At 43.2% G+C, this 23,610-nt stretch overlaps 2 protein-coding genes across 5 annotated transcripts in view; both read right to left on the minus strand.

The window, feature by feature from the left end:
- The window catches only part of RANBP17 (RAN binding protein 17), a 160,567-nt gene extending 149,941 nt beyond the window's left edge, over window positions 1-10,626 (minus strand). The window contains exons 1-4 of one of the 4 annotated variants that reach the window (XM_035110145.2): window positions 10,323-10,626; window positions 6,558-6,707; window positions 4,600-4,690; window positions 2,914-3,080 (exon numbers count right to left, since the gene is read on the minus strand). In XM_035110145.2, coding sequence (XP_034966036.2) covers window positions 2,914-3,080; window positions 4,600-4,690; window positions 6,558-6,707; window positions 10,323-10,340 — 426 coding nt within the window. In that variant the 5' untranslated portion in view covers window positions 10,341-10,626. The remainder of the gene's footprint in view (window positions 1-2,913; window positions 3,081-4,599; window positions 4,691-6,557; window positions 6,708-10,322) is intronic. The other 3 variants (XM_035110144.2, XM_035110143.2, XM_035110147.2) reach the window with 3 other exon arrangements.
- Window positions 10,627-12,696: 2,070 nt separating this feature from the next.
- Window positions 12,697-22,297, minus strand: LOC118082879 (kazal-type serine protease inhibitor domain-containing protein 1). Its single transcript, XM_035110716.2, has 4 exons — window positions 21,797-22,297; window positions 15,677-15,837; window positions 14,426-14,570; window positions 12,697-13,792 (listed from the first exon to the last, which is right to left on the minus strand). Exons 1-4 carry the CDS (start codon window positions 22,254-22,256, stop codon window positions 13,662-13,664), a joined length of 897 nt encoding a protein of 298 aa, XP_034966607.2. The 5' UTR covers window positions 22,257-22,297; the 3' UTR covers window positions 12,697-13,661.
- Between the last annotated feature and the right edge of the window lie 1,313 nt (window positions 22,298-23,610).

Below are 23,610 nucleotides of genomic sequence, written 5' to 3' on the forward strand. Positions count from 1 at the left end.
GCCATTTTTCTCCATATTATCATAACAAATAAATTCCGGTTTCCATTATTTTCCTCCTAAGCGATTACTTTTCCAGTTCCTAAATATAATAGAAATATAAAGGGGGGGCATTCTTTAAGGTATTTCAGAATGTCTTCTTCCAAATCACATAAAACAACTTCAGCACCACAGATTGAACAGCGCATGAAAAAGCTGGCTGGCCTTCATCAACACAGACTGGTGCTTACAGTGGCTAACTGGATACTGCCCCCTTTGACAACACACCTCTAAGAAAGCATAAGTACCATCAGTCTGAAGGAAACCACTTCTAGGCAAGCAGCATTTCCAACCGAGAGGAAGGTTCTTGCCCCTGAATAACCAGGGTTCTTGCCCCTGTTTTGGAAAACTACAAGTGCCCCCCTTGAGAATGATACCACTCACATGCTGCCCCAGCCAGCACAAACGTCATCAAGTAGGTCCCCATGCATTCTCGCGGCCCCTTCAGAAAGCAGTACCCACAAGTACTGACACCTGAATCCCTGTATCAGGGAAGAGAGAGTTTCTCTGCTATCACAAGCACATGAAGTTGCCTTATATTAGTTCAGACTATTAGTCTTGCTAACCCAGTTAAGTGCCATCTACTCAAATTGGCCTTGGCTCAATGTCTTAGGCAATCAGAACAAACCATTCCATAGCCCCACACAGCCAAACTCCAGGAATGGCTGGCAAACGTACTGCTATACTAGGCAAGACAGATATATTTACAAATTTAAACTGGACTCCCCCTCCCTGTTTTTCCCTATTTAATGGCAATCCAAATGCTTGTGCCCAAGACTTAATATTTATTGCTGATCAACATCTCTATTTTAAATGGTAAGTTCAGCTGGAATTAGAAATATGGTTTCATTTTGTCTCCCAAAGGAAAATAATTCAGTGAAGGAAGTCTCCCAAGAAGCAAAATTTTGAGTTTGAATCTCTATTATTAATGAATTAACTACCAGCAGATTCACACTTCAAACATTTTAATAATAAATGTAAAATCAAATTACATTAATAAAAATAACTGCAAAACAGCCGCAGTATTCTTCCCATATTTGTTGTTAATGAACACAAGGCCATTTTTATCACACTTTCCTAATGATTTTAAAGTGCATTAATTGTAACATATTATCAGCTTTTCCCCCTCATGCAAACATAGAGAGAGAATATAATGACATTTAACAGCAGATGGTTTTATATTTGTGAAGCCAGGATCAGTTTAAATCTCATTTAGCCATTAACACATTGGGTAGCCTAAGACAAACAACTCTTACAGTCAGTCCTTTTCCCGTATCGGGATAATACTACTCCCTCTTACCACGCTCTGGGAAGGATTACTCAGATAAAAGTATATCAAACACTTTTTGAGCACCAATAAATCCTAAGTCTCACAATCATGAGTTTGCTTTGCCAAATAATTCCTTATCTCCTTCACCACTCCCACTCCGTGCCAGAGATTTTATCTGACAAAAGGAGTTGTGGTTGGCAAGCATCAAAGATTTACCAGGAGGGAAAACACTCAATCCACCACTTTGGTTTGAATACATATTCAGTTTGCAGCTACTATTTACTTTCAAATGAATTCGTAAAAATTCCATGACAACTCTACTTCCACCTAGGCTAGGTAAGCTTTGATGATATAAATACATTTCTCATTCCAAGTTAAGGGAACTTATTTCCCCACACAGAAAAATAACCCCCTTGGAAACTGCCTTCCTCTATTAACTCCCCTTGCCTTACATAATTTGAAACAAATGAAGTGCCTTTTCTATTTTAATTCTTTAAACTATTGAACTGAACAGGTGAGAAGACAGGAGCATGATGAAAAACTTGGCCATAAGAATCACAAGAAGAGAATCAACACACAGTCCTGGGTATAAATTACCATTTAGTTCTCAAGGTAAGCACCACCCACTAGTAGGGGAAACCTTAAATACGCATTTCCAGAACTTGGACATTACCTTAACTCAACCTTGGCCCTCCAGATGTTTTGAGACTACAATTCCCACCATCCCTGACCACTGGTCCTGCTAGCTAGGGCTCATGGGAGTTGTAGGCCAAAAACATCTGGAGGGCCGAGGTTGAGGAAGCCTGCCTTAACTTGTTATTTCTTGAAGGTTTGAGTTTCTGGCAGGGGTGGGGGAGGGGTGGCCCTCCAGATGTTGTTGGACGACTCCAACTCCCATCAGCCCCAGCCAGCATGGCCAAAGGTCAGGAATGATGGGATCTGGAGTCGAATAACACAAAGCAGAATATTTAATATAAATATCTACTTATCTACTTGGGTTAGCTTTAGCTTCCCAAATCTGGTTGCGGTTTCATATGCATGTGGAATTCCTGTATATATAAAAGCCTTCTCATTCATCAGAGTCTCTACATATGATGCCCCTACTATTAACAGGCAAAGGAAACTCTGGTGCAAATGACACATCATTGTTTTTATTCAGCACTAGAAGCTAGCTCCATTCAGCAGCAACCCCTGGCACTGCTGGACTGACATGGAGGAAAGTACCAGTACAGAGCAGAAATTATTGGAAGGAGATGTAACCAGCTGTTTCTAGCCTCACTTCCCCACCAGCCCCATACATCTTCTTAGTGCCAATGCAACATTACACTAGCAAGAGGTCTTTTTCAATGCTACATTTTCACATCAATTTTTCATCCAGTTGCATCACTTTCTACAGAACAGTTCTCATGACTAAGTCATAAATAGTCTCCGCCTTAAGTCTGCTCTTTTATATTTCAGGCAGTTCTTAATTGTACAATTTGCAGCTGACTGAACTACTTTTTCCATTCTGTGTCCCCCCCTTAGGATCATACGGTATTTAAAATATGCGACTACTATATTTAATACAGAAATGTTCTTAACAAGCAGTCATGTTCACTTTCTCTTACCTGCAAAAACTTTTTAACGTCAGCAATAATGTCTCTAAAGATGAGCTGGTCTTTCTGAACATCAAACCAACCCAACTTTGTGATCTTAGCAATTACTTGAACAAGAGCTTGGATCACAAAAAGGGCCAGTTTTGGTCGAGATGCAACATAGTTTAATATGTAGTTTCCTGTACCGAAATACCAAAAATTAAATCAAAATTATTATTTTATGTTCAATACATCAAGCTTTTCTAAGTTATGTTGTTATTGTGAAATACACGGATTATGTCTCCAGAAGGCCAGATCTTGAAAATTGTATAGTAATATTCCTAATTAAATGCTTCAAATGCAAGTGCAGGTATTTTAGTGCTATTATTAAAGTACAATAACTCAAAAAATAGTATTTTTGGAGAAGGCTGAACATGTCAGCTGAATGTACAAGAAAAATGTCCAGTGCTGTTCTTAAGCATAGTGCTTCCATGCTGTCCATGCCAAAACCAAAGCTCAGGGATAGCCAAAACAGTGCCTGCTTGTCTCTGTTGGGATTACTGATTCCATCACCCCAAATCATTGGCTATACTGGACGGGGCCAATGGGTGTTACAGAACAGCACATTGGCTACTTCTGCTATAGCTCAACAGAACTACCAAGGTCATGAGAACAGCTAACCAGACTCACTTTTAGTTCTCTACAGATTCCACAACAGTTTGGTGTTTCCTGGGAGAGAAGACCCTACAGGAAACTTGTGTATGCCATACCCTGTGAGCTTCCAGCTGCCAACTGGAATCAGTCACTATGTGCCCCATTATTTTGGTTAGTTTGGTTTGATTAGCTATGTCAGGGTGTTACTTTGCTTTTGAATTTCTTAGAAGGCTTATTTCATATTCTGATCCGTTACCACATTCTATAAATAAATCTTTTCTTTCCCCATTACAAGTATTCACTTTCCCCCATTTATTCTAAAGCCTCTTGCCTATCAATGAGCCCTAAACTGCTTAGTGCCAGGCTTACTTGGAGATATTATTTCAGAATCTGTGAAGATGAGAGTCTGAAAAGTCTCTGTATTAAACAAGAAATTAGTTGAGCAACCATATCAGCTCCAGGTGTTCTGTTTGTTTTAATCAGCTCTCTACCATCATTGATACAAGTAGGCAACATGCTCATGACAGCACACCTCAGAATAAGGATCCAAGTATGGCTTTGTCTCCCTTAAATGTTAAGTCCCTGGACTAGAACTACGGGTAAGTACTAGTAGCAAAACTCTTTATTATTGAAGCCTAAGGAGCTAAGCAAATATTTGATGTTAACCCCACATACGTAGGTTCCTAAAACAAGGAGACTTAAGCTTAGACTTAAACAAGAGCCTCAGTCACAAAATGGGCTGGTTTTGATGGAGCTGCTACACAGTTCAGTATGTAGCTGATTTCGAACCGCTAGGTGGGCAGGAGCTGGGACCGAGCAACAGGAGCTCACCCCGTTGCAGGGATTCGAACCGCCGACCTTCTGATCAGCAAGCCCTAGACCCTGTGGTTTAACCCACAGCGCCACCTGGGTCCCTGATAAAGTATATAGCAGCTATAAATGAAGAACACCTAAAATCATTCTGACTGGCAATCTTAAACTTTTTGACTAACTACTAGGGCAATTTGAAATTTATATCATTAAAAAAAACCTACTGTAATACTGAAAGGAATAAACAATACTTACTGATGTCCATCCTTTGCTGAACAGGTAAAGGAGGTGTTTTGCACACAAGTTTTGAGAGGCATGTTGCTGCTAACAGTTGCGCATAAGAGGTCTAGAGAAAAATGCATACAATTCAGGTGGCAGTAATAACTATTTATTTAAAAAAAATCCTTAGATAGCATCCAGAAATATAATCTTGTAACAAGAAATACATCTCCTAAAACCTTGCTGTCACAAATTTGCTCTATTTACTTGGATGTGTGCATTTTGATACAATTTACAGCTCAGTCCTGAGATTTACTATGCAAGCACATGGGATTAAGACACATACTGTATTTATCTAACAGCTATTGTATTATTTTCAAGGATATACCTGTAAAATATACACAGTCAGACCTTCATAGACCCTACAGTCCCTCCTTTTAAATCACGGCTCTCTTAGAACAACTAAAGCAACATCAGCGAGGCCGAGAGAGGGGTTTGTCATCTGGGTGGCCCAGGACCTCCATACACATTGCCCAGGCTTGAACCCCAGGGAGGTCACTTCAGTGCTGCTAACACAGCAATGTGACTTCACCCCTAGAGGCGCACTCCATTGTCTCTCAAAACAAATGGCTGCCAACAACAACCCAGTACCCGCCAGATGGTTTGGGCTACAATTCCCACCATCCCTCATCACTGACCAAGTTGCCTGTGGCTGAAGGACATTTAGTCCAAACGACCCTACTGCAGACTTCATCTATATATATATATAAATGTGTGTGTGTGTATGTAAAAATGCCATGTTTGTGTGTTTCCACTTTTCTCCAAAACCGCTGGACCAATTGCGTTGAAATTTGGACACGTCACATGCGAATATGCAAGTGTTTGCATGCACTTTGCGTACACAGATGTCACACCTGTGAGAAGTTAGAACATGTTTTCTAGAAAAGCAGCACAACTGAGGATGCCTCAGCTGCTGCCATTGGCTGCAGACTATCTGTGACATAACAAAAGCATGGCAATGCCCAGCATAGCACAGCCAGGGGAGCAGGCCAGGCCCAATATGCACATGGGGTCTGTGGGTGGGAGAGAGAGAGGGGTTGGGTTGACGGGTGCCATCACACGGGAGGAAGATGACCAGAGATGAGCAGAGAGAGCTGGAGGGACCACAGAGAGGTGTCTGGCCGTCCAGGGTGTGGTACTGGGCTGGGGTGAGGAACGGGGGCGCTGAGTGGAGGTGGGCCTTGCCTTTGGGGAGGAGGAATGTGTCGGGGTGGCGAGTGCCTTCACGCAGAAGGAAGATGACGTCACGCGGCGGGAGGACCAGAGACAGGGGTGTGCGGCTGGGGTGGGGAACAGGGACGCTGAGTGGAGGGGGCCCATGACTGAGCCACACCAACACGTGGCCAGGTACAGCTAGTACTGCATAAATGTGACCCTTTCTGCCTCCACTTCATGCTGAAGGTGAAGGGGATGATCCAAAATATATGGTCTGAACTATAGAGTTAAGTTAAGGGGACTCTTTTCTGTCCATAAGCAGGAAAAGATTAATCTGCCAGATCATAACTTTAGACTGATATACTTGGAGAGTCTAAAATGATTTCACCGTTTTACCCAAGGGAGCTAATATTTCATTTGTGTAAACTAAGCCATTATCAAGTGGAATGGTAAGTCTGATTAACTCCTAACTTATGCATAAATATGACATATTTGTTATGTTCTTCTAAAGTATTAATGCTTGTACAAGCCTTATCCATAATGGGTGTGGATCATTTGAAAATGAGATATCAAAACAAGCAAAACAATCAGAAGAAAAAGCACCTCCAATGATTACGTTGCAGCCAACTTATTTTCTTTGGGGGTGGAGGGAATCTCCTTTTAATCTACAAAAGTTCATTATCATTACTTTCAAATCTCACACTACTGTTTATGAAAAGCAGAGAAAGGATGGGTATTTAATGAATGTGTATTTAGATAATAAAGTTTGAAGCACTTACTGTTCCTTGTTCCAGTAAAAGCTGGCATTGGCTAAGACATTCAGGACTATTAATAAGCTCCAATAGCACCTTTTCTGCTTGTATTCGCTGTGCTAAGTCTGTCCCCTCGTAGAGCTGCTTACAAAGAACTTCTAGCTCTGCCAGACTCTGCTGGGGGGGGGGGGAATCAGAAATGAATTGCCCTCCATTAATATCCTCATACTACTATTTATTCATGCACATTGATATATAGGAATATGAAAGTCAGAATGGGCTGTATCCAAGCAAGTCGTATTCATAACTACCTTAATACCATTCATCTCAATGGGTCTTTCCTGAGTATCACTACCACATTCACTCAAATCTAATGCTCACCTTTTTTGGCCAAATTATGTTGCGAAAATTAAGGTATGCATTAGATTTGATGGCACATTTACTTTCACCAGCAAATACTTTCTTTGGTTTCAAGGTTCTGAAAATTAAGGTGCGTGTTAGATTCAATGGCGCATTACACTCGAGAAAATATGGTAAGTCAGATAGTCAACTCACATCTTTTGTTTGGGCTATGTTCCGACGACAACGCATAAAACCACAATCGCATGTAGTCAAAACAACCATTTTAAAACTGGAAAATGGCGTGTAATACTCTCCTAAGGTCACACACACACTCTGACTGCACCTCCAAATGCAAGTGCAATTTCTAGTGAGATTGCGTATGTTTTCCTCCCAGCCTACCACCCACCTTGCTTTTTTTAGCCAGGTGCATAAACTTGAAATCACATTGCTTAAATGCACATACATTGCAAGTACAACCCAGTGTGTTTAAACAATGAAGCATCCCTAAGCCATTGCCAAGGGTTAGGGAGGACACAGGGGATGCTCATCCAATTCCTCCCACTCACAGCTCAAAAGTAATTTGTTCATTTATCACCCAAGAAAAATATCCTAGCACTGAAGTAGCACATGTGTAAAGGAAACAGGGATTATTTGTCATATCCAAAATGGAAGGTCATGCACAAGCAATTAAATTTCCTTGAGCATCTAAATCAGCAATATTTTTTCTTGCACTTAACAAACAAGAAAGCAGGCAAAGTTAACAGCAATAATCAATATTTTCAGTGCTGCTTTTGGTCTTTGCCATTTATTTCCCACTTAACAAGAATGGATATAAATTTAGTTTCCACCTCACCACTTGTGAGTTGTGCAATATCCTTCCTAATCAAAGGAAGAATCAAGGTGCATGAATAACCTTTGCTCAAATAAACTGTGCTTGATTCCCTCCTCTCTTAAATATAAGGTGTGTGTGTGTATGTATATATGTATATATATGTATGGTTAAATATAAGGTTAAATATAAGAACAGTTAGGAAAACATTGTGTCCACACAGGTAAAACACATTCAGCTTGAATCTCATCACCATAAAACTTAGGAGTATTCACATATTACTGGGGATGCAGGAGTATTAAGGCAAAACTACCGAAGTGGATGTACAGTGGTACCTCGGTTTACGAACTTATAATAGCTGTTGTAAGCCAACAACATCTGAAAGTCAACAGGTTGTCTACCCTTGTCTTAGGCAGGAGAGAGTAAATAATTGGGATTTTGTTGAATATGTAAATATGTCCTATAAGTGAAATAAACAACTTAATTTTTACCCAATAAATATCAAATATTTTTCTTTTCTGTTCCCAAATGGCAAGGACTGGGATAGGTATTCTGGATCACCAGCCAAAAGGGTGTTTCACCAACTTTTTCTCTACCTTCCCTCCGCAAACTCAGATGTGCATCAACTATAGGCCCCAATATGTCCCCTCATTGTTTGCATGAGTGCAGTCATAATGCAAACACAAACTTCAAGTCATGTTATGTACCTCGTACCTCTAATGGACAGAAAGAAACAATAACGAGTATTTGTAAGCCACCTTTCAATCCAAGGTAGCATAGGGGCTAAATTCAAACAACAGATTCAATAAAAACAATACCAATCAAATAATTAAAGCCAGCCAGGAGATGATACCAGAAGTACACAACCGGAGTTCAAAAGCTCCAGCAGATTGAGCATTAACTGCTCTTCTAAGGGCAGCTGATAATGCAGACCTCACTCTTCATGGTAACACATGGAGAGAAGCTTCATATCAACAGGATCTAAAGCCTACCCGTTCCCACAGCAAGGAGAGTCTAGGCCAGGCATACCACCACCCAACACATACACACTTCCCAAAAACTGTCAGATCTCTGGATTTGGCTATTATTTCACTGAGGATTCACCCACTTCCCTCTTGCTATGCCCAAGAGTCAAGCACGGAGATGAGGCAATCACAATCTCTTATGTCACTTCTCAGGGGTGAGATAACGCAAAATACATTCCCTAAAATACCCCAGACCCAGAATTTTAAAGAGATTTACAGGTTAAAAACTGATGTCAAACAAGTCAAACTTGGCTTTAATGCTTTAGGCATTCCAGACATGACTTAAAGTTGTGAGAGATAAGCTGATAAGTTTGTTTATTTTTTCCAATGGATATAAAACAAATAAAACAGTTGTAACAGAGTATCAGAAACAGAGAAAAGACCAGACCAAACAAATATCTAGGAGTGTCAAACAAGGACATTTGTCCATGAAGGCAACAATTGTTCTTATGTAACTAAAATACATTGGTATTATGTGTAATTCGAAATTCATAGTTTTGAGAAATAGATGTTTTGTTTGCTGCTTGAAATAGAACATAAAAAGGTGGGGGTGGACTTGTATATGAAATTTGATAAAGAAGATAGCATAACTTTGAAAGTTTGGTCTCTGCATGCATACATACATACATACACGTTTGTGTCTTTCATGACACATACAAATAGTTATACATGCATACATGTGTGTGCCTTTCAAGGCACAAACAGTTCCACACAAACGCACAGGTGTCTTTCGAGGCACACACAAGTTATACACACATGCACATTGTCTTTCAAGACACACACAAAGAGTTATACAGTACATGCATACATGGCACAAAGAGTTATACAGTACACAAACACACATGTCTTTCAAGGCACACACAAGTAACCTATACACAAACACACGGGTGTCTTTCAAGACACACGCAAATAATTATACATCTACACACACGTGTGTCTTTCATGGCACACTGAAATAGTTGTACACAAGTGCACATGTAACTTTCCAAGACACACACCGGTATATACAAAATAAAATGAATTCCTTCCAGTAGCACCTTAGAAGCCAACTAAGTTTGTTATTGGTATGAGCTTTCGCGTGCATGCACACTTCTTCAGATGCACACTAAAGCTCATACCAATAACAAACTTAGTTGGTCTCTAACGTGCTACTGGAAGGATTTTTTTTTTACTGTATTTTGTTTCGACTGCGGCTGACCAACACAGCTACCTACCTGTAACTAGTGTTATATATATACACACACAGAAAAAGAGAGAGATGGATATATATTGTTGACATCCCTCTATCTTGAAAGGCATATAAACATAAACTCTTGTCAGGACACCCTTTTCCCTCTTACCTTTCCCCACCCCACATGATGCCCGCAGCGCCCCCCCCCCCGCGTCTCTTCCTGGCAGCATCCCCAACGGACGTGCGGCGGTGGGGCAGCCTCCCTCCCTCTCCCGCCCCCCACCCCTCCCTCCTGGGGCTGCGCTGCCCGGCGGCCTACCCGCCCCCCGCGGGGACGAGCCATCTCCCCGCCACGCAACGGTCAGGCTCCGGGTTCGACGACGACGATGCCGCCTCCGCCGCCGCCGCCCTAGGCGCCCACTGACCTGGCCGCTCAGCGCCATCTTCCAGCGGGGCGGGAGGGCAACGCCGAGAGCAGCCCGGGCGGGAGAGTCGGGGCCGGAGGAGGAGAGGGGCAGGCCCGGCGGGAGGAGGCGGAGCGACGGTGCCTCGGAGCAAACGAGAGAGAGAGAGGAATCCGGGTGGGGAAGGTGTTGAGGGGAGCACCGCGGAGGGAGGAGGGAGACCAGGCCCCTCGCGGCCCTCTGAAGTATTTTCGCGCGTGTTTTAAATCCACCCCTTATCTAGTCTAGTTTTAACTCGACGCGTGTCAGGGGCGCCGACCTGAACAGAATGATAGGCAGGCAGGTTAAGCCCCGCCCCCCGCAGGCTTGGTCACGTGCCACGGCACACGCGCGCCATTTGAATGGCAGCGTCCATCAACCTGGGGGCGGGGCGGGGCAGCCCCTTTAATTATTATTTTTTGGGGGGAGGAAGACGCCCTAGGAGTTGACCCCTATCAGTGTCGGATTTATGTATAAGCTAAGCAAGCTAGAGCTTAGGGCCCTACTCTCTTGGGGACGCCCCAAAAAAATGTAATTTCAGGTCTTCTCTCTTCCAAGTTAGGGAACCTTTCCAAATACATGTGTGTGGAAGGTTGTGTGAAAGGTCATGTATTTAAGCTCGGGGTAGCCGAACACAGACAGAAATTCAAATTCATGCGGATGTGCACAGGCGTATCCAAAAAAATTCCAGATACCTGGTCCTAGACTACCATAACTGCAACATGGCACTGACTTAAGTACAGTAATGCTCAGTTTGGGAGAATATGGAATACAGTATATGTGAGATAGCCTAGTGCCTTAGCTGGGGCGATCGGAACGGAAACTTCAACTTTCTGTATGCAACACACATGTCCTGCCAGCGATACCCTTAAATTAAAACGGAACAAACAGTAACAGGGGCTGTCGTGGTGTCTTTGATGGGCCCAGTGCCCTACAGTTCCTGCATGACTAAGGCCAGCCTTCACTCAATATTAAGCACTGTCTTTCTTGCAACACATTAGTGGTGGGCTTAGAATATTAATAGTCAAATTGGCACAACCACTCCTTAGTGTTAAGGAGGAAGCCAGACTCTGAATTCTTCTCCCTGGCACTGATTTAACCATCACAGCTCATTTATTGTATCTACAGTCAGTGATCCTGGTTGTGGGGTGGACTGAAATGGCAGCCAGGCAACCGGCCGTTCAATTTCCCTGAGATCTCACAGCTCAAGGCAGGAAGGTGTAGAAGGGACAGGCCCCATGGTCTCTCTGTCCAGGCTACAATTAACAACCCCAAACATGGTTAGTGAGAAGATTTGCTAAAACTTAGACTTTTGAGCCTCTGCCTGAGGGCTGCTCTGGACACTGAACAACAATTGCCCAAGAGACTCACGCCAGATACTTCTTGCAGTTTTAGAATCAGGTGGGGACATAGAAATGTGGATACCTTTCCTGAGAGGCGACTTGCAAAACTGCTGGAAAAAGTGCATTTGTGAATGGTTTTACCTGCCTGCCTCTTTTTTTAGTGCTTTCTGTGAGAACTAGGCCTCCAAAGGGCATGTTTCATTCTAATGCCAAAACAAGCAAATGTTGTGCTCTTTTAATCCTGAAAGAAAAGGAGGGGGAAAGTACACTAGAACAGTTGGGCAGCCAGCTTCTGAAATAAACTGGAGAGGTGAAATTCCTGAGTCAACCTGCTGGCAAACTAGTGATTTCTCTTGCTCCTTGATACGCTCTGAACAGAGTTGTTTGGAAGTAAAAGGAGGATTTAATTGCGCTAATTGTGATATTTTGTCACCAGCTTTAGTATTTTATGACCAGGTCTTACTTCCCGGCATTCAAAAGGCTTGTGAGCTAAAACTTCACACCTCCAAAGGAGGTTTACCCTTATAATGGATCTGAGATGTCCATGGAGTATAAAAAGAGGAACTTTATTACCAGTATTGCCTTATATATTATGTGCTTATTAATATTTAATTGTTGTCCTTAGACTTAAATACATTGATCTGCAAATAAGCAATCTGTAGTTTGTCAAATGTTTTCTGCTGCAGATTACCCTAAAATGTTAGATTGAATTATTTATGTGAAGCTGACCTTGAAATAAATCCATACTGTGATAGATGAAACACGAATGCTTCAGACATGGAAAATTGTTTGTTGAAACCATAGTGAAATTCACTTGCAATGGGACCACTTTGCTTGATTAACTTCCATGCCACAAAGATGTGGTATTCTAGTTTTAACAATGCCAATTTACAGGCCTTCAGCATAATGGGAATTCCCAGAATCTTTCAGCTTTTCAAAGAGAGAGAGAAAACTTGAAAAGTATTGCTTTTCACCCCTGCAGCATGTCACTGCTTTATAAAAATGGAAGTGACTCTGAATCAGCTGGTACCACTGGGTTTGGAAAGGGTTTTCTTCCCTTTTGCATGGGGACTAAATAATATGCAACTACCACCAATCAGGAAGCAGGTGGTGCTGTGCGTTAAACCACAGACCCTAGGGCTTGCCGATCAGAAGGTCTGCGGTTTGAATCCCTGCAACGGGGTGAGCTCCCGTTGCCCGGTCCCAGCTCCTGCCAACCTAGCAGTTCGAAAGCATGTCAAAGTGCAAGTAGATAAATAGGTACTGCTCCAGCGGGAAGGTACCGGTAAATGGCATTTCCGTGCGCTGCTCTGGTTTCGCCAGAAGCAGCTTAGTCATGCTGGCCACATGACCCGGAAAAACTGTCTGGGGACAAACGCTGGCTCCCTCGGCCAGTAAAGCGAGATGAGCGCTGCAACCCCAGAGTCGTCCGCGAGTGGACTTAATGGTCAGGGGTCCCTTTACCTTTACCACTGATCAAGGCAGTGAAAACATTTTGGGATGTTCACACTACTGCACTTCCAATCAGTGCACATCTTGTAACTTCCTGCTGAAATCCAGTAACTTTTTAACCCACAAATGTTCCAGGTTATTTTTGTCCCACTCTTGTTGCACTCTGGACAGCATTGGTTTTCAAAAACGTACTGTGGCTGTGAAGTCCTCCTGTGACTACAGCTGTATGACAGAGAGCTATATCTCAGACAAGGAATTGCAGAGGGATCTTGATAAGTGCAACGTTTATATATTTTGCCACAATGGTTTTTTCTCAGTGTGCAGTATTCTGAATATAATAAATATAGCAGAGGCTTAAAATTAGAAAAGTGTGATTGAAATGGCATGTATACTTGTAGGCACTGTGATAATTTCTAGAATTTGATACACATTTTTGTTGTGGTATGAGGATTCAGGACAGCACAAATCATATAAGCAAAACAGATGAACTTGAAAGCATCAGCACATAACACAATCCAAACTTGCTTCATTTTTCATAGTCTCCAGATTCATATTCTGCCTCTTCCTCGTCTTCAGCAGAATCAAAATCATCTCCATAATCTGTGCCATCGCTTGTGCTCCAGCTGCCAGGAATGTTCTGAAAACTTAATGATGAGCCTGCAGAATAAGGGACATATAGTGTTAACAATTAAGCTGGTGATTGGGGAGTAGCCATAGATTGCCCCTCTTTTGCCTAGGGCCACTTCATATTTGGGGAGAGGGAGAAAATGAGAGGGGGGGGAATTGCGCATCAAACAAAAATATTGTAAGTTAATCAGACATTGGAAATACATCAACTACATTAACATAGGAGTTCAGTTTTCAAATGTCGCGCTGCCACATCCTGCGGCAAAGCACCACATCTTAATTTCACGCCACTGACCAAAGATTACAAGAAGCCATTATGTCCACTGAGACATAGATTCCCTATCTAAAACATACTGGTTTGAAATGAACAATTTGGGTTACTATTAGCAAAATCAGGCAACCACCACTGAAAGTTTGATCTTTTTTTGTCCTTCCGCCAGCAGGCTTTTCGGGAACTTATTGTTTTTAATAAAAGGGCTGGTGCCATGCTGTTTATACTGTTATTAGATATACATTTCTATCAATGTTTAATTTTTTCTTAATAATTGGTTTTTTCCCTATGTTTTTAGTTTTTCTTATTTTTATCTGTGAACCACCCTGAGTCATGGAAAATGGACTAATAATAATAATAATAATAATAATAATAATAATACAGTGATTTACCATCAATAACTTTGAGCCTTGCAGATGAATAGGCAAGCCCATATTTGTTTTTTGTTTGGCATATGTAGAGACCTTCATCTGATTTCTTGATCCCTTGAATTTGTAACCATCCAGACACACTGTACTTCCGAGGTCCACCTCTTGCCTGAGAAAATGAAAGCCAAATCTATATAAATAAAAATGTAAAGATGACCATGGCTCTAATCGAAAAACTCCGATCGCTTTGAAACTCGGACACAACGTTGGCACACCGTACACGAGTGTTTTTATATACCTAGATTATATAGATGTCTCACCTGTGACAAGTTAGAACACGATTTCTAACTTAAAACATCACCTGGATAACATCTGCTGGATGTCAAAGCAGCACAGCTGAGGATGTCTCAGCTGCAGCCATTGGCTGCAGGCTGTCTGTGACATCACAATAACATGGCATTGCCCAGCCAGCTCAGCTCAGCATAGCCCAGCCAGGGGAGCAGGCCCACCGCAAGACGCACATGGGGTGTGAGGGTGGGAGAGAGAGAGGAGTTGGGGTGATGGGTGCTATCATGCGGGAGGAAGGTGACGTCATGCAGCGGGAGGACCAGAGAGAGGGGTGTCGGGACGTCATGCGGCTGGGGTGAGGAACGGGGGTCCTGAGTGGAGGTGGGCCGTGCCTTTGGAAATGCTGAATGGGTCGGGCCAGGGTTTCAGCATGGAGGTGGGTGATACGCATGGGTGGGGGAGTCTGAAGGTGGGGGGGGGACGGGGGCACTCTCCACTTTGTTTCCATTTAACAGACTGAGCCACAGCAATGCGTGCCCGGGAACAGCTAGTAACAAATAAATGAAGGCCAAATAATAGCATGAAATCTTCACCATGTATCTTCCACTGACGTCAGTGAAATGTACATCATTGAGATTTTGATTGCCACGTTATATATGTTCTACGGTCATGTATGGAGCAACTGCTTTTGCAATGTTCCTCAGCACGGCAAAGAGGAGAGCAAAGAGGACAAGCAAGTTGTTGGTTTGCTTTTTAAAAACCAACCTGAACAATTTGCTCATCCCAAACTCCAGGTCATTTATGGACAAGTTAAAAATCACTGCTCCCAAACCAATCCTCTGATGTCTTTTCCCAGCCTTGAAAGGTGAGGAATTCTAGATGTCTTCTTCAGCCGCCATTTTGTTGTAGGGAGAGGTCTGTGTCTCCTGATGAGTTTACCACAAAGAAAAGGTGATTATATCGCCTTACCTACTTTAAACTGTATACCTGTATTGAAATATGAGCATCATCTCCTGGCAGAAACATCTTATTTCCTTTCTTCTTCCACTCAAGGTGCGGCATGGGATATGCAGATACCTCACAACCGAAGATGACGTCATTCCCTGTGAAATTCTGGGTGTCTCGCGGTGGCAAAGAAATAACAGGAGCTGGAAGAGACACGATTGAGAGGATCATGCTCAAGAGTCACCTTAAACAGCTTTCACAACACACGCTAATTCTAGTCATCTGTTCATTGTATTTACTTGTTTAATAAAATTTATACACTGCTTGATTGTAACAAACAAACAACTCAAATAGGTTTTCTTACGGCAAGCATTATGTGTTAGGCCACCGCCCTATAGCAGCCAATTTGTGACAGGCACCCACAGCACTCACTCAGTGTACCCGATGGCCCCCAAAGGTTGGCAACTCCTGGCGACTCATTAGTGAAGTCACAAAGCTTTGCTGTTTTTCATAAAAGTTTAGATGAATCTCCACGTGAGCATGTCCCAACAGTGAAAGCAAGGAGGGGAGAAAGTGTGATTGGTCATAAAATTGCCTGTGTGCATGGTTTGGGAATTGTATCAGGTTTTTTTTTAATTTTTTTTTTTTTTGAGACCAGGGTTTACAGCTGTGTTGTTTGTAGACTGTGTCATCTCTGATGGTGAGAATTAGGAGTACACGTGTGACAGATGGAACTGTGCTAACCGAGAATGGTCTCATGTTTGCACTTCTGTAAAACCAAGGCCGGGTCAAAGTGCTGATCTATTAGGCCTAATAAGAGCCAGTTTTGGCCACTTACAGATTTTAATCCCAAAGGAGTTGGAGAAATAACTTTCCCTATGAATGGCTGAATGAAAACGGCTTAATATTTAAAAAAAAATAAAATCTCTATGCGGTGTGAAGACTAAAAACAAACAATATGTCAACAAAATCTTTATAAACAAGTACAAAAACACAACTGAAAACCAATTAAACACCAATATAACAAAGCACATATAACAAAGCAGTTTGAAAGCACATCAAAATGCAAGTAGATAAATAGAAACCGCTATAGCGGGAAGGTAAACGGCGTTTCCATGTGCTGCTCTGGTCTGCCAGAAACGGCTTTGTCATGCTGGCCACATGACCTGGAAGCTATACGTCGGCTCCCTCGGCCAATAATGCGAGATGAGCGCGCAACCCCAGAGTCGGTTACGACTGGACCTAATGGTCAGGGGTCCCTTTACCTTTACCTTTATAACAAAGCACATAAAAGCATTAAACAGAAAATCAGAGGATTCAAACATGTAAGACTGGGTCCTAGCATATGGGTCAGCAAACGCCTGGTCATCTCAAGGTGTCTGAAGCAACTGGTGGTTGCTGATTCATATTTGGCACAGGGAAAACCCTTCCACCGTGTTGGGGCAACAGCAGGAAATGACAATTTTCTGGGGACTGCATCCTATGATATTATGAAGGGTGCCAGGAGTATAATTTCCCCAGGTGTTATAGGGGGAAAGCAGTCGTTCAAGTAACCTGGTCCCAAGCTGATCAGGGCTTTTTAATTTTAACAGACAGACCTTGAGCAGGGCACCATAGCCAATCTGCAGCAAGTGCAGTTCCCACAGCATGGGGAATGAACAATAAATAATTGCCCTGTCCTTTTCTAAGCAACTCCTAAAAGCATTTCATCCTCACAATAACCTCTTGCAGAGGGAAAGTGACTTTCCCAAGTACTGAAGCTGGAGTTCTCCCTCCCACCTGTGGCCAAGAAGACTGCAATCCTGAGTACTGTAGATTTGGGCAGTTCAAATCCCATAGACTTCCACAAGATTAAAGCAGGTTGCTGCATTTAGGATTGCAGCTCAGCAGCTAGTCAGTGCTACACTGGCATTTTTTATTTTAAAAAAAACACATTTTAAGCATTGTTTTTGTTCTTGTTACCACTGCTGCACACAGTGAAGCCGAACACCGCATCTGCTTACAAGAATGCTTGGATTTACACCACCACCTCTTTTATTCCAAATGGAAGCTGTTAATTTTGAACCCAGCATGAAGGACAGTTATAACTGTGAACCATGTGAGTTGCTGCCAGTTCATTTGGGCACTAAATTCTGTTTTATAACTTTCATTTTGATCAAGCTATTAAAGTCATTTTGCTTTGGGGGGGGGGAGAGCACCTTTTAAAAATGTAATTACAATGCAGTTTTCCATTTCACATTCAGATTAAATTTGTGAAATACTAGACCACGTAGAATTTTTGTCATTTGTCTGAAGGATGTTGATGTGGTTTTCAATTGTGTGTTTTCAAAAATAAATAAATACCGTAGTATGTCATATATATATACACAGAGAGAGAGAGAGGGAGGGAGGGAGGGAGGGAGAGAGAGAGAGAGAGAGAGAGAGAGAGAGAGAGAGAGAGAGAGAGAGAGAGAGAGAGAGAGAGAGAGAGCGCTACTAGAGGGAGGGAGGGAGAGAGCCACTAGAGGGAGTAGGGAGTGGATCTAATCCTTTGAACACATTAAATGAGCAACCACTGTAATAAAGATTGGGGCTTTCAAAGATGCAGAATTGCAAAAGCATATCTGTTGTTGAAATCCTGTATTTCTCTACTCAGAAGTCCCCCAAATTGAGAACAAAATAGGGAACAGATTTGACTTTTGAGAAAGAGCTAGAAGTTCCATTCTCTTCATCTGGGGCATGAAGGGGTGCCTCTGTCTCTGGAGATCTTAAGTGGGTGCAGCGGATGTGATATTTGCAGAACCGCGGTGCTATTTGCTTCCACCTGTGCTCTCAATGGATCTCTCATTTCAGAGGAAATCAAGGCTAAGCCACGGAACCACTGCCCCAGGAATTCCTCACTAGTCGGGGAAGTGGGGAGAGCAGAGCAACACTATCTCGCCTGACTTCTAGGAATGTCAAACAGACTGCCTCTTAAAATCTTCAATAGCAATAGCCCCCTCCTTGCATTGTATGCATGAAGCAGGCTTGCACGATTAAAAGGAAGAGGGAGAATCCATTGTGGCCCCCCCTCCCTGCAGATCGTGTAAACATCATTGCGTGTAAACTTCAGAAGAGGGAGAGTCCACATCTGTAAAGCTCTGCACACACGGGCTTTGTCACAAAGTGGAACCCCAGTGTGGCACAAGATAGGGTGCAGGTAGCTTCCTCCAGTTGTTTGGGACTACAACTCCCATCTGGCCCAGCCTGCACAGTCAATCTTCAGGGATGATGGGAGTTGTATTCCACAACACCTGGAAGGTACCATGTCGGTTACTTCCAAACTAGGCCATATCAATCAGCAGTGATCATAGGAAGTAAGACCTATTGCAGATACTGTATTAAGATTTGCACAGATTGAAGAGGCTGGAAGCATGAGAACTTTGGTCCCAATTACCAACTGTTTTAACTACACACATTCATTACCTGCTGCCCTCGTCTCCCTCCCATTTCCCCTATGGTCTGTTACCTATGGACTTGTTCATAAATTACACGCAACACAAGTACAAGTAATTGTGCGACTGTGCACTTGTTGATTTGCACACACAGGCACACAAACTGTACACTCGTTGAATGTTACATGTGAATAATTATGAGAGCATGTTCCTTAATTATTTGTGTGCACAGGTTCACAGATTGCAAACTAGTTGAATGTGGCATGTGACCACCCCTTATTTTAGATCGGAAGCTCCCCGAGGACAGGGATCCAGGGGCGGAGGAAGGGGGGGAGGTCCGCCCCAGGTGTCACCACTGAGGGGGGTGACAAAATGCCAGGCGGCACTCACCATGGGGCCGCCTGGGAGTGATGCAGTAGCTTGGGCGCCTGCAGACTCCATGCGGCCCCAACTGTCTGCCCACCGCCTCTCCCTCAGCTGTAGGGTGGCTGAGAGGGAGGAGGCAGGCAGACTCCTCGGAGGCCCCACAGAGTGTCCTGCCCAGGATCACCCCATCCCGTGGGGATTGCCCCACCCCTGGGCACAGGGCACATGCGCCACCCCAGACGTGCCACCCCAGTGCTCTGCCACTGCAGCGATCTATTTTCCCTTTGAAATTCTCAGATTACATACATTGATGACATTCCTCTGAGCATGTGCATGCCCACGCTCAAACACACGCATGACCATACTTCAGATATTTACCCCTACATTTCTCTGTTTTATTGGCCCATGGAATCCTAAAAGTGTTTTCTGATATACATACAACATTGTCCTACACAGGTCAAGGAACAGGAGAAGATCAGTTCAACCCAGCAAGGGCCTGTGAAATTATACGAGGTTTTGGCAAATGCTGTCAAAATTCACTGCATCTGCAATACTACCACTTTAAAGAAAAAGGGACCCCTGACCATTAGGTCCAGTCGTGACCGACTCTGGGGTTGCGCGGTCATCTCACATTATTGGCCGAGGGAGCCGGCATATAGCTTCCAGGTCATGTGGCCAGCATGACAAAGCCGCTTCTGGCAAACCAGAGCAGCACATGGAAACGCCGTTTACCTTCCCGCTATAGCGGTTCCTATTTATCTACTTGCATTTTGATGTGCTTTCGAACTGTTAGGTTGGCAGGAGCTGGGACCAAGCAACGGGAGCTCACCCTGTCACAGGGATTCGAACCGCCGACCTTCTGATCAGCAAGCCCTAGGCTCAGTGGTTTAACCACAGCGCCACTTTACAGGCGCAATTTATGTCACCTCTAGGCTGGCCTGAGATCCCTGTGCTTTTCGTATGGAGAGCTCTGACCACTGCGCCTGCAGAATGGCACAGACGATGCCACTATTGCCAAAACATTTCGCTGACATTGCCCGTCAATACTCCTGGGTGCCTTTGTATGAACAGGGTGCCTGGGGGTTATCACTGTGTGCATAGTGTCACATGCGACTGCTATAGATCACTGGCACGTTTTGAAGAATGCAGAAAATCACATATGGGAAAAATCTTACATAAATTCAACTTGGCTCCATTTCGGAACTGCATGCCATTTGGACCTCACTGCAAAGGCTGTGCTAAATCTCTTGGAATCCTGTAAAGCGATGATGCTAATTGCAGAAGAATGAATCATTTACACATCAGGCTATAAAGCTGCCAGGAGGCTGAGAACTAATCTCTCCATTTGGTTATCTTTTTCCGTTAGGCTTTTTCACATGCAGTGAAGCTGCATGCAAAGGTTTGTTCTTCAGTATAAAAAGAAAGGTGACCTTGCATGTGATTTATTTAAATCTGCATAAGACTGCAAGGGATTGGGGGAATCTGAGGCTTTAAACATTATATATATTGTTTCAGCTTGACATAGAGTGGCTATTTAGATCTTTCATATCAATGTTGCTGTCTTGTTAGTTTCAACTTTATATACTAAGATTGGACTTAGCTGTTTTATGTTGATTTTTAGCTATTAAATAAAGAGCATCTTTTTCCATACTTTTACCCATATTCCTATAGTCTTCAATCCTGCCTTTCATTCATGTGTAGTGGTAAAAGGACTCTGTTATTGCCCACTTACAAATCTGCAAGCAATTTGTCTTCTTCAGCTTCACAGTTTCACACTCCCCTCTGATCAACAGGTTGTCAATTCCCATGTGAATTCTACAATGTTAATCTCACAGGCTACGTTGACAATCCCGGAGCACGTTCACATGCTTTAACAAAAGCTTTGTGGACTCTGCATCCAATGTTTTGTAGCCTCAGAAGAAACTTTGAATGGGACTTCTCATTGTTACTGTCTGTTATCTTAAGAGGAACTTTATCTGATGAAATGTGAATAAGGGGGGAACTGGATGCTAGGTGGGGTATATTTTCTCATTCTAGGGTCACATAATATCACATTTGTGCCTATGTCCTTAGGGAACCCAAATCTACAATTGAGTAAGTCCCAATAAAGTCAATAGGTTTTACTTCTTGCATTGTCAGGCTGCAATCCCATATATCCTTACCTGGACGTAAACACCACCGAACAAAGTGGGACTCACTTTAGCATAGGATTCCTCATCTAAACTCCAAAAAGATAACAAATTGCTCATCTGCTCACCTCCAAAAGAGTGGTTTCCGAGCCTCTCTGTTGCATCCCTAGACTCTGCTGCCAAATATCATCACCACTAGTAAATCTCATCTTCCCTCAGGTACGTACTTTAGACTCTGCTTTGCCTTTCCTTACCTGATTTGCATGGTCCTTTGTGCTTTATGCTAGCATTTATCCCCTTTCCTGCATAAGCCGCATGGAACTGGCAAATGTTCTCATAGGTCTTCCCTTCAGGTCCACATACAGTCTCCTGCAGCTTGCAGACACATTGTGGCTCAGGGATTTCTCCAGACTTGATGTCACGGACATCCAGTCGGCACTCCAGGTTGTCCCCGCATTGCCCATAAAAATGGCTGCCTTCGTCCAAGTCACAGATCTGCCCCTCCACATTCCCGCATTCGGGGCAGCAGCCGCATGAGTCCGACACGGTCCCTGCTTGGCAGGCTGTAGGCACGGGGCAGAGTTCCAGGTTGCATATTCCACAGCTGTCCCCTTCCCTTAGCAATCTCAGCCATCCTCTGTGGTACCAGGCGGGGAAGGACTGAGAAAGTTGCATCAGGGCTACCAGGAAAACTGTAGCCACCAGGGGTTTCATCTTGAGAATGTAATCAACAAGAAGCAAAGACCTTTTGGAGGGAAGCCAGAAGAACGGGGGGAGAAGAGGAGGAGGTGGAGGAGAGAGAGAGAGAGAGAGAGAGAGAGGGAAAGAAAGCATGTCACAGTCACATTCCACTTTTCGGTTTGGAATATGAATCTGGAGCGAAGGCTAGAGGCTTTAAAAGAGAAATTAGCACCAGATCACAGCTTCCCCATATCAATAACAGTCGAGAGTAAATGCCAAGTTTCTTTAGCACAGTTTTGGAAAGCAGTTACTGCTACCCCACAAGAAAAACGACAACAACCCTCTTCTCCTTTACTCGTGAACCTGACGTGTGCTTTTTACATTGTCGCTGTATGCATTTCTTTCACCATGCCTCAATCCCCCAGCAAAAGGTGACATAAATTAGTAACTGCGTTGCAAACACATTAAGTCATAAAAACCAAACAAGGATATGCACAGCACTTGTTCATTTCTATAACTTCAGCCAAAAAGAAACCAGAAAAGGAGAATTCTGCCCTCGCCGACAGGTTTTGATCAAATCTGTTGCTCCACAATAGCAAAAAATAAATTGGAAGTATTTATAAAAGCGTTCCTCCTTTCTTCACCTCTCTTAAATTTTATCATGCGAGTGACACTCGCTACCACTGTATTTTCCTTATAATCGTCTTCGCCAACCTTCAGTGTATACATTTGCCGCTTGGAGCAGTTGCTGTTCTCTTGCCTTTATCAACATATTATCCACCAAGTCTATTATTTCCCCGTCTTACAACTTGTTCTGTCTCTTATTTGTAGATATGTGTGCACTGACTCGGGCCCCCTTTTGCAGCTCACCCCATGAAGTTGGAGAGAGTTAAACTGGGATCTGTTGCTGGGCTTTTTTATATACATATATGACCAAGATCCTGCTTAGTCCCAGAAAGTAAAGACACTTGTCTAAGCCCAGCTGTATGCTATGAACTTTGCTGCATATGTCGGGGCTCCTCCAGAGGTCCCTTTTTATTGCACATTCATGATTATTTGTGGTCAAAATGCTATTGGAGCCAGCCCTTCTTCACATTCTCCTTGTACAAGAGGTCCGGAGGGTGGCAGCGTGAGAACGGGGCCTTCTCTGTAGTGGCCCCATGTTTGTGGAATGCTCTCTCCTGGAGGCTCGCTTGGCGCCTTCATTACATATCTTTAGGCACCAGGCAGAATTGTTTCTCCTCAACCAGGCATTTCGCTGGTTAACATTCTATGGTCTTTTAAGTGTTCGTAGGAAGCGGGTTATTGGTTTCTTATTATTTTCATGCATTTTATGTTCTCATTTTGTATTTTTATGTTGTGAACCGCCCTATGATCTTTGGATGAA

The sequence above is a fragment of the Zootoca vivipara genome, chromosome 3 (assembly GCF_963506605.1).
Source record: "Zootoca vivipara chromosome 3, rZooViv1.1, whole genome shotgun sequence".
Lineage (NCBI taxonomy): Eukaryota > Metazoa > Chordata > Lepidosauria > Squamata > Lacertidae > Zootoca > Zootoca vivipara.

Bases quoted from the DNA above. Each gene is read 5' to 3' on its own strand.
- LOC118082879 (XM_035110716.2), bottom strand. From the start codon at position 22,256: ATGAAACCCCTGGTGGCTACAGTTTTCCTGGTAGCCCTGATGCAACTT. The intron at 14,571-15,676 runs GTATACAGTTTA...TCATTTTCTCAG, and splicing joins ATGCTCATATTTCAATACAG to GCAAGAGGTGGACCTCGGAA. The intron at 13,793-14,425 runs GTAAATCACTGT...CTTATTCTGCAG, and splicing joins AAGGCTCAAAGTTATTGATG to GCTCATCATTAAGTTTTCAG.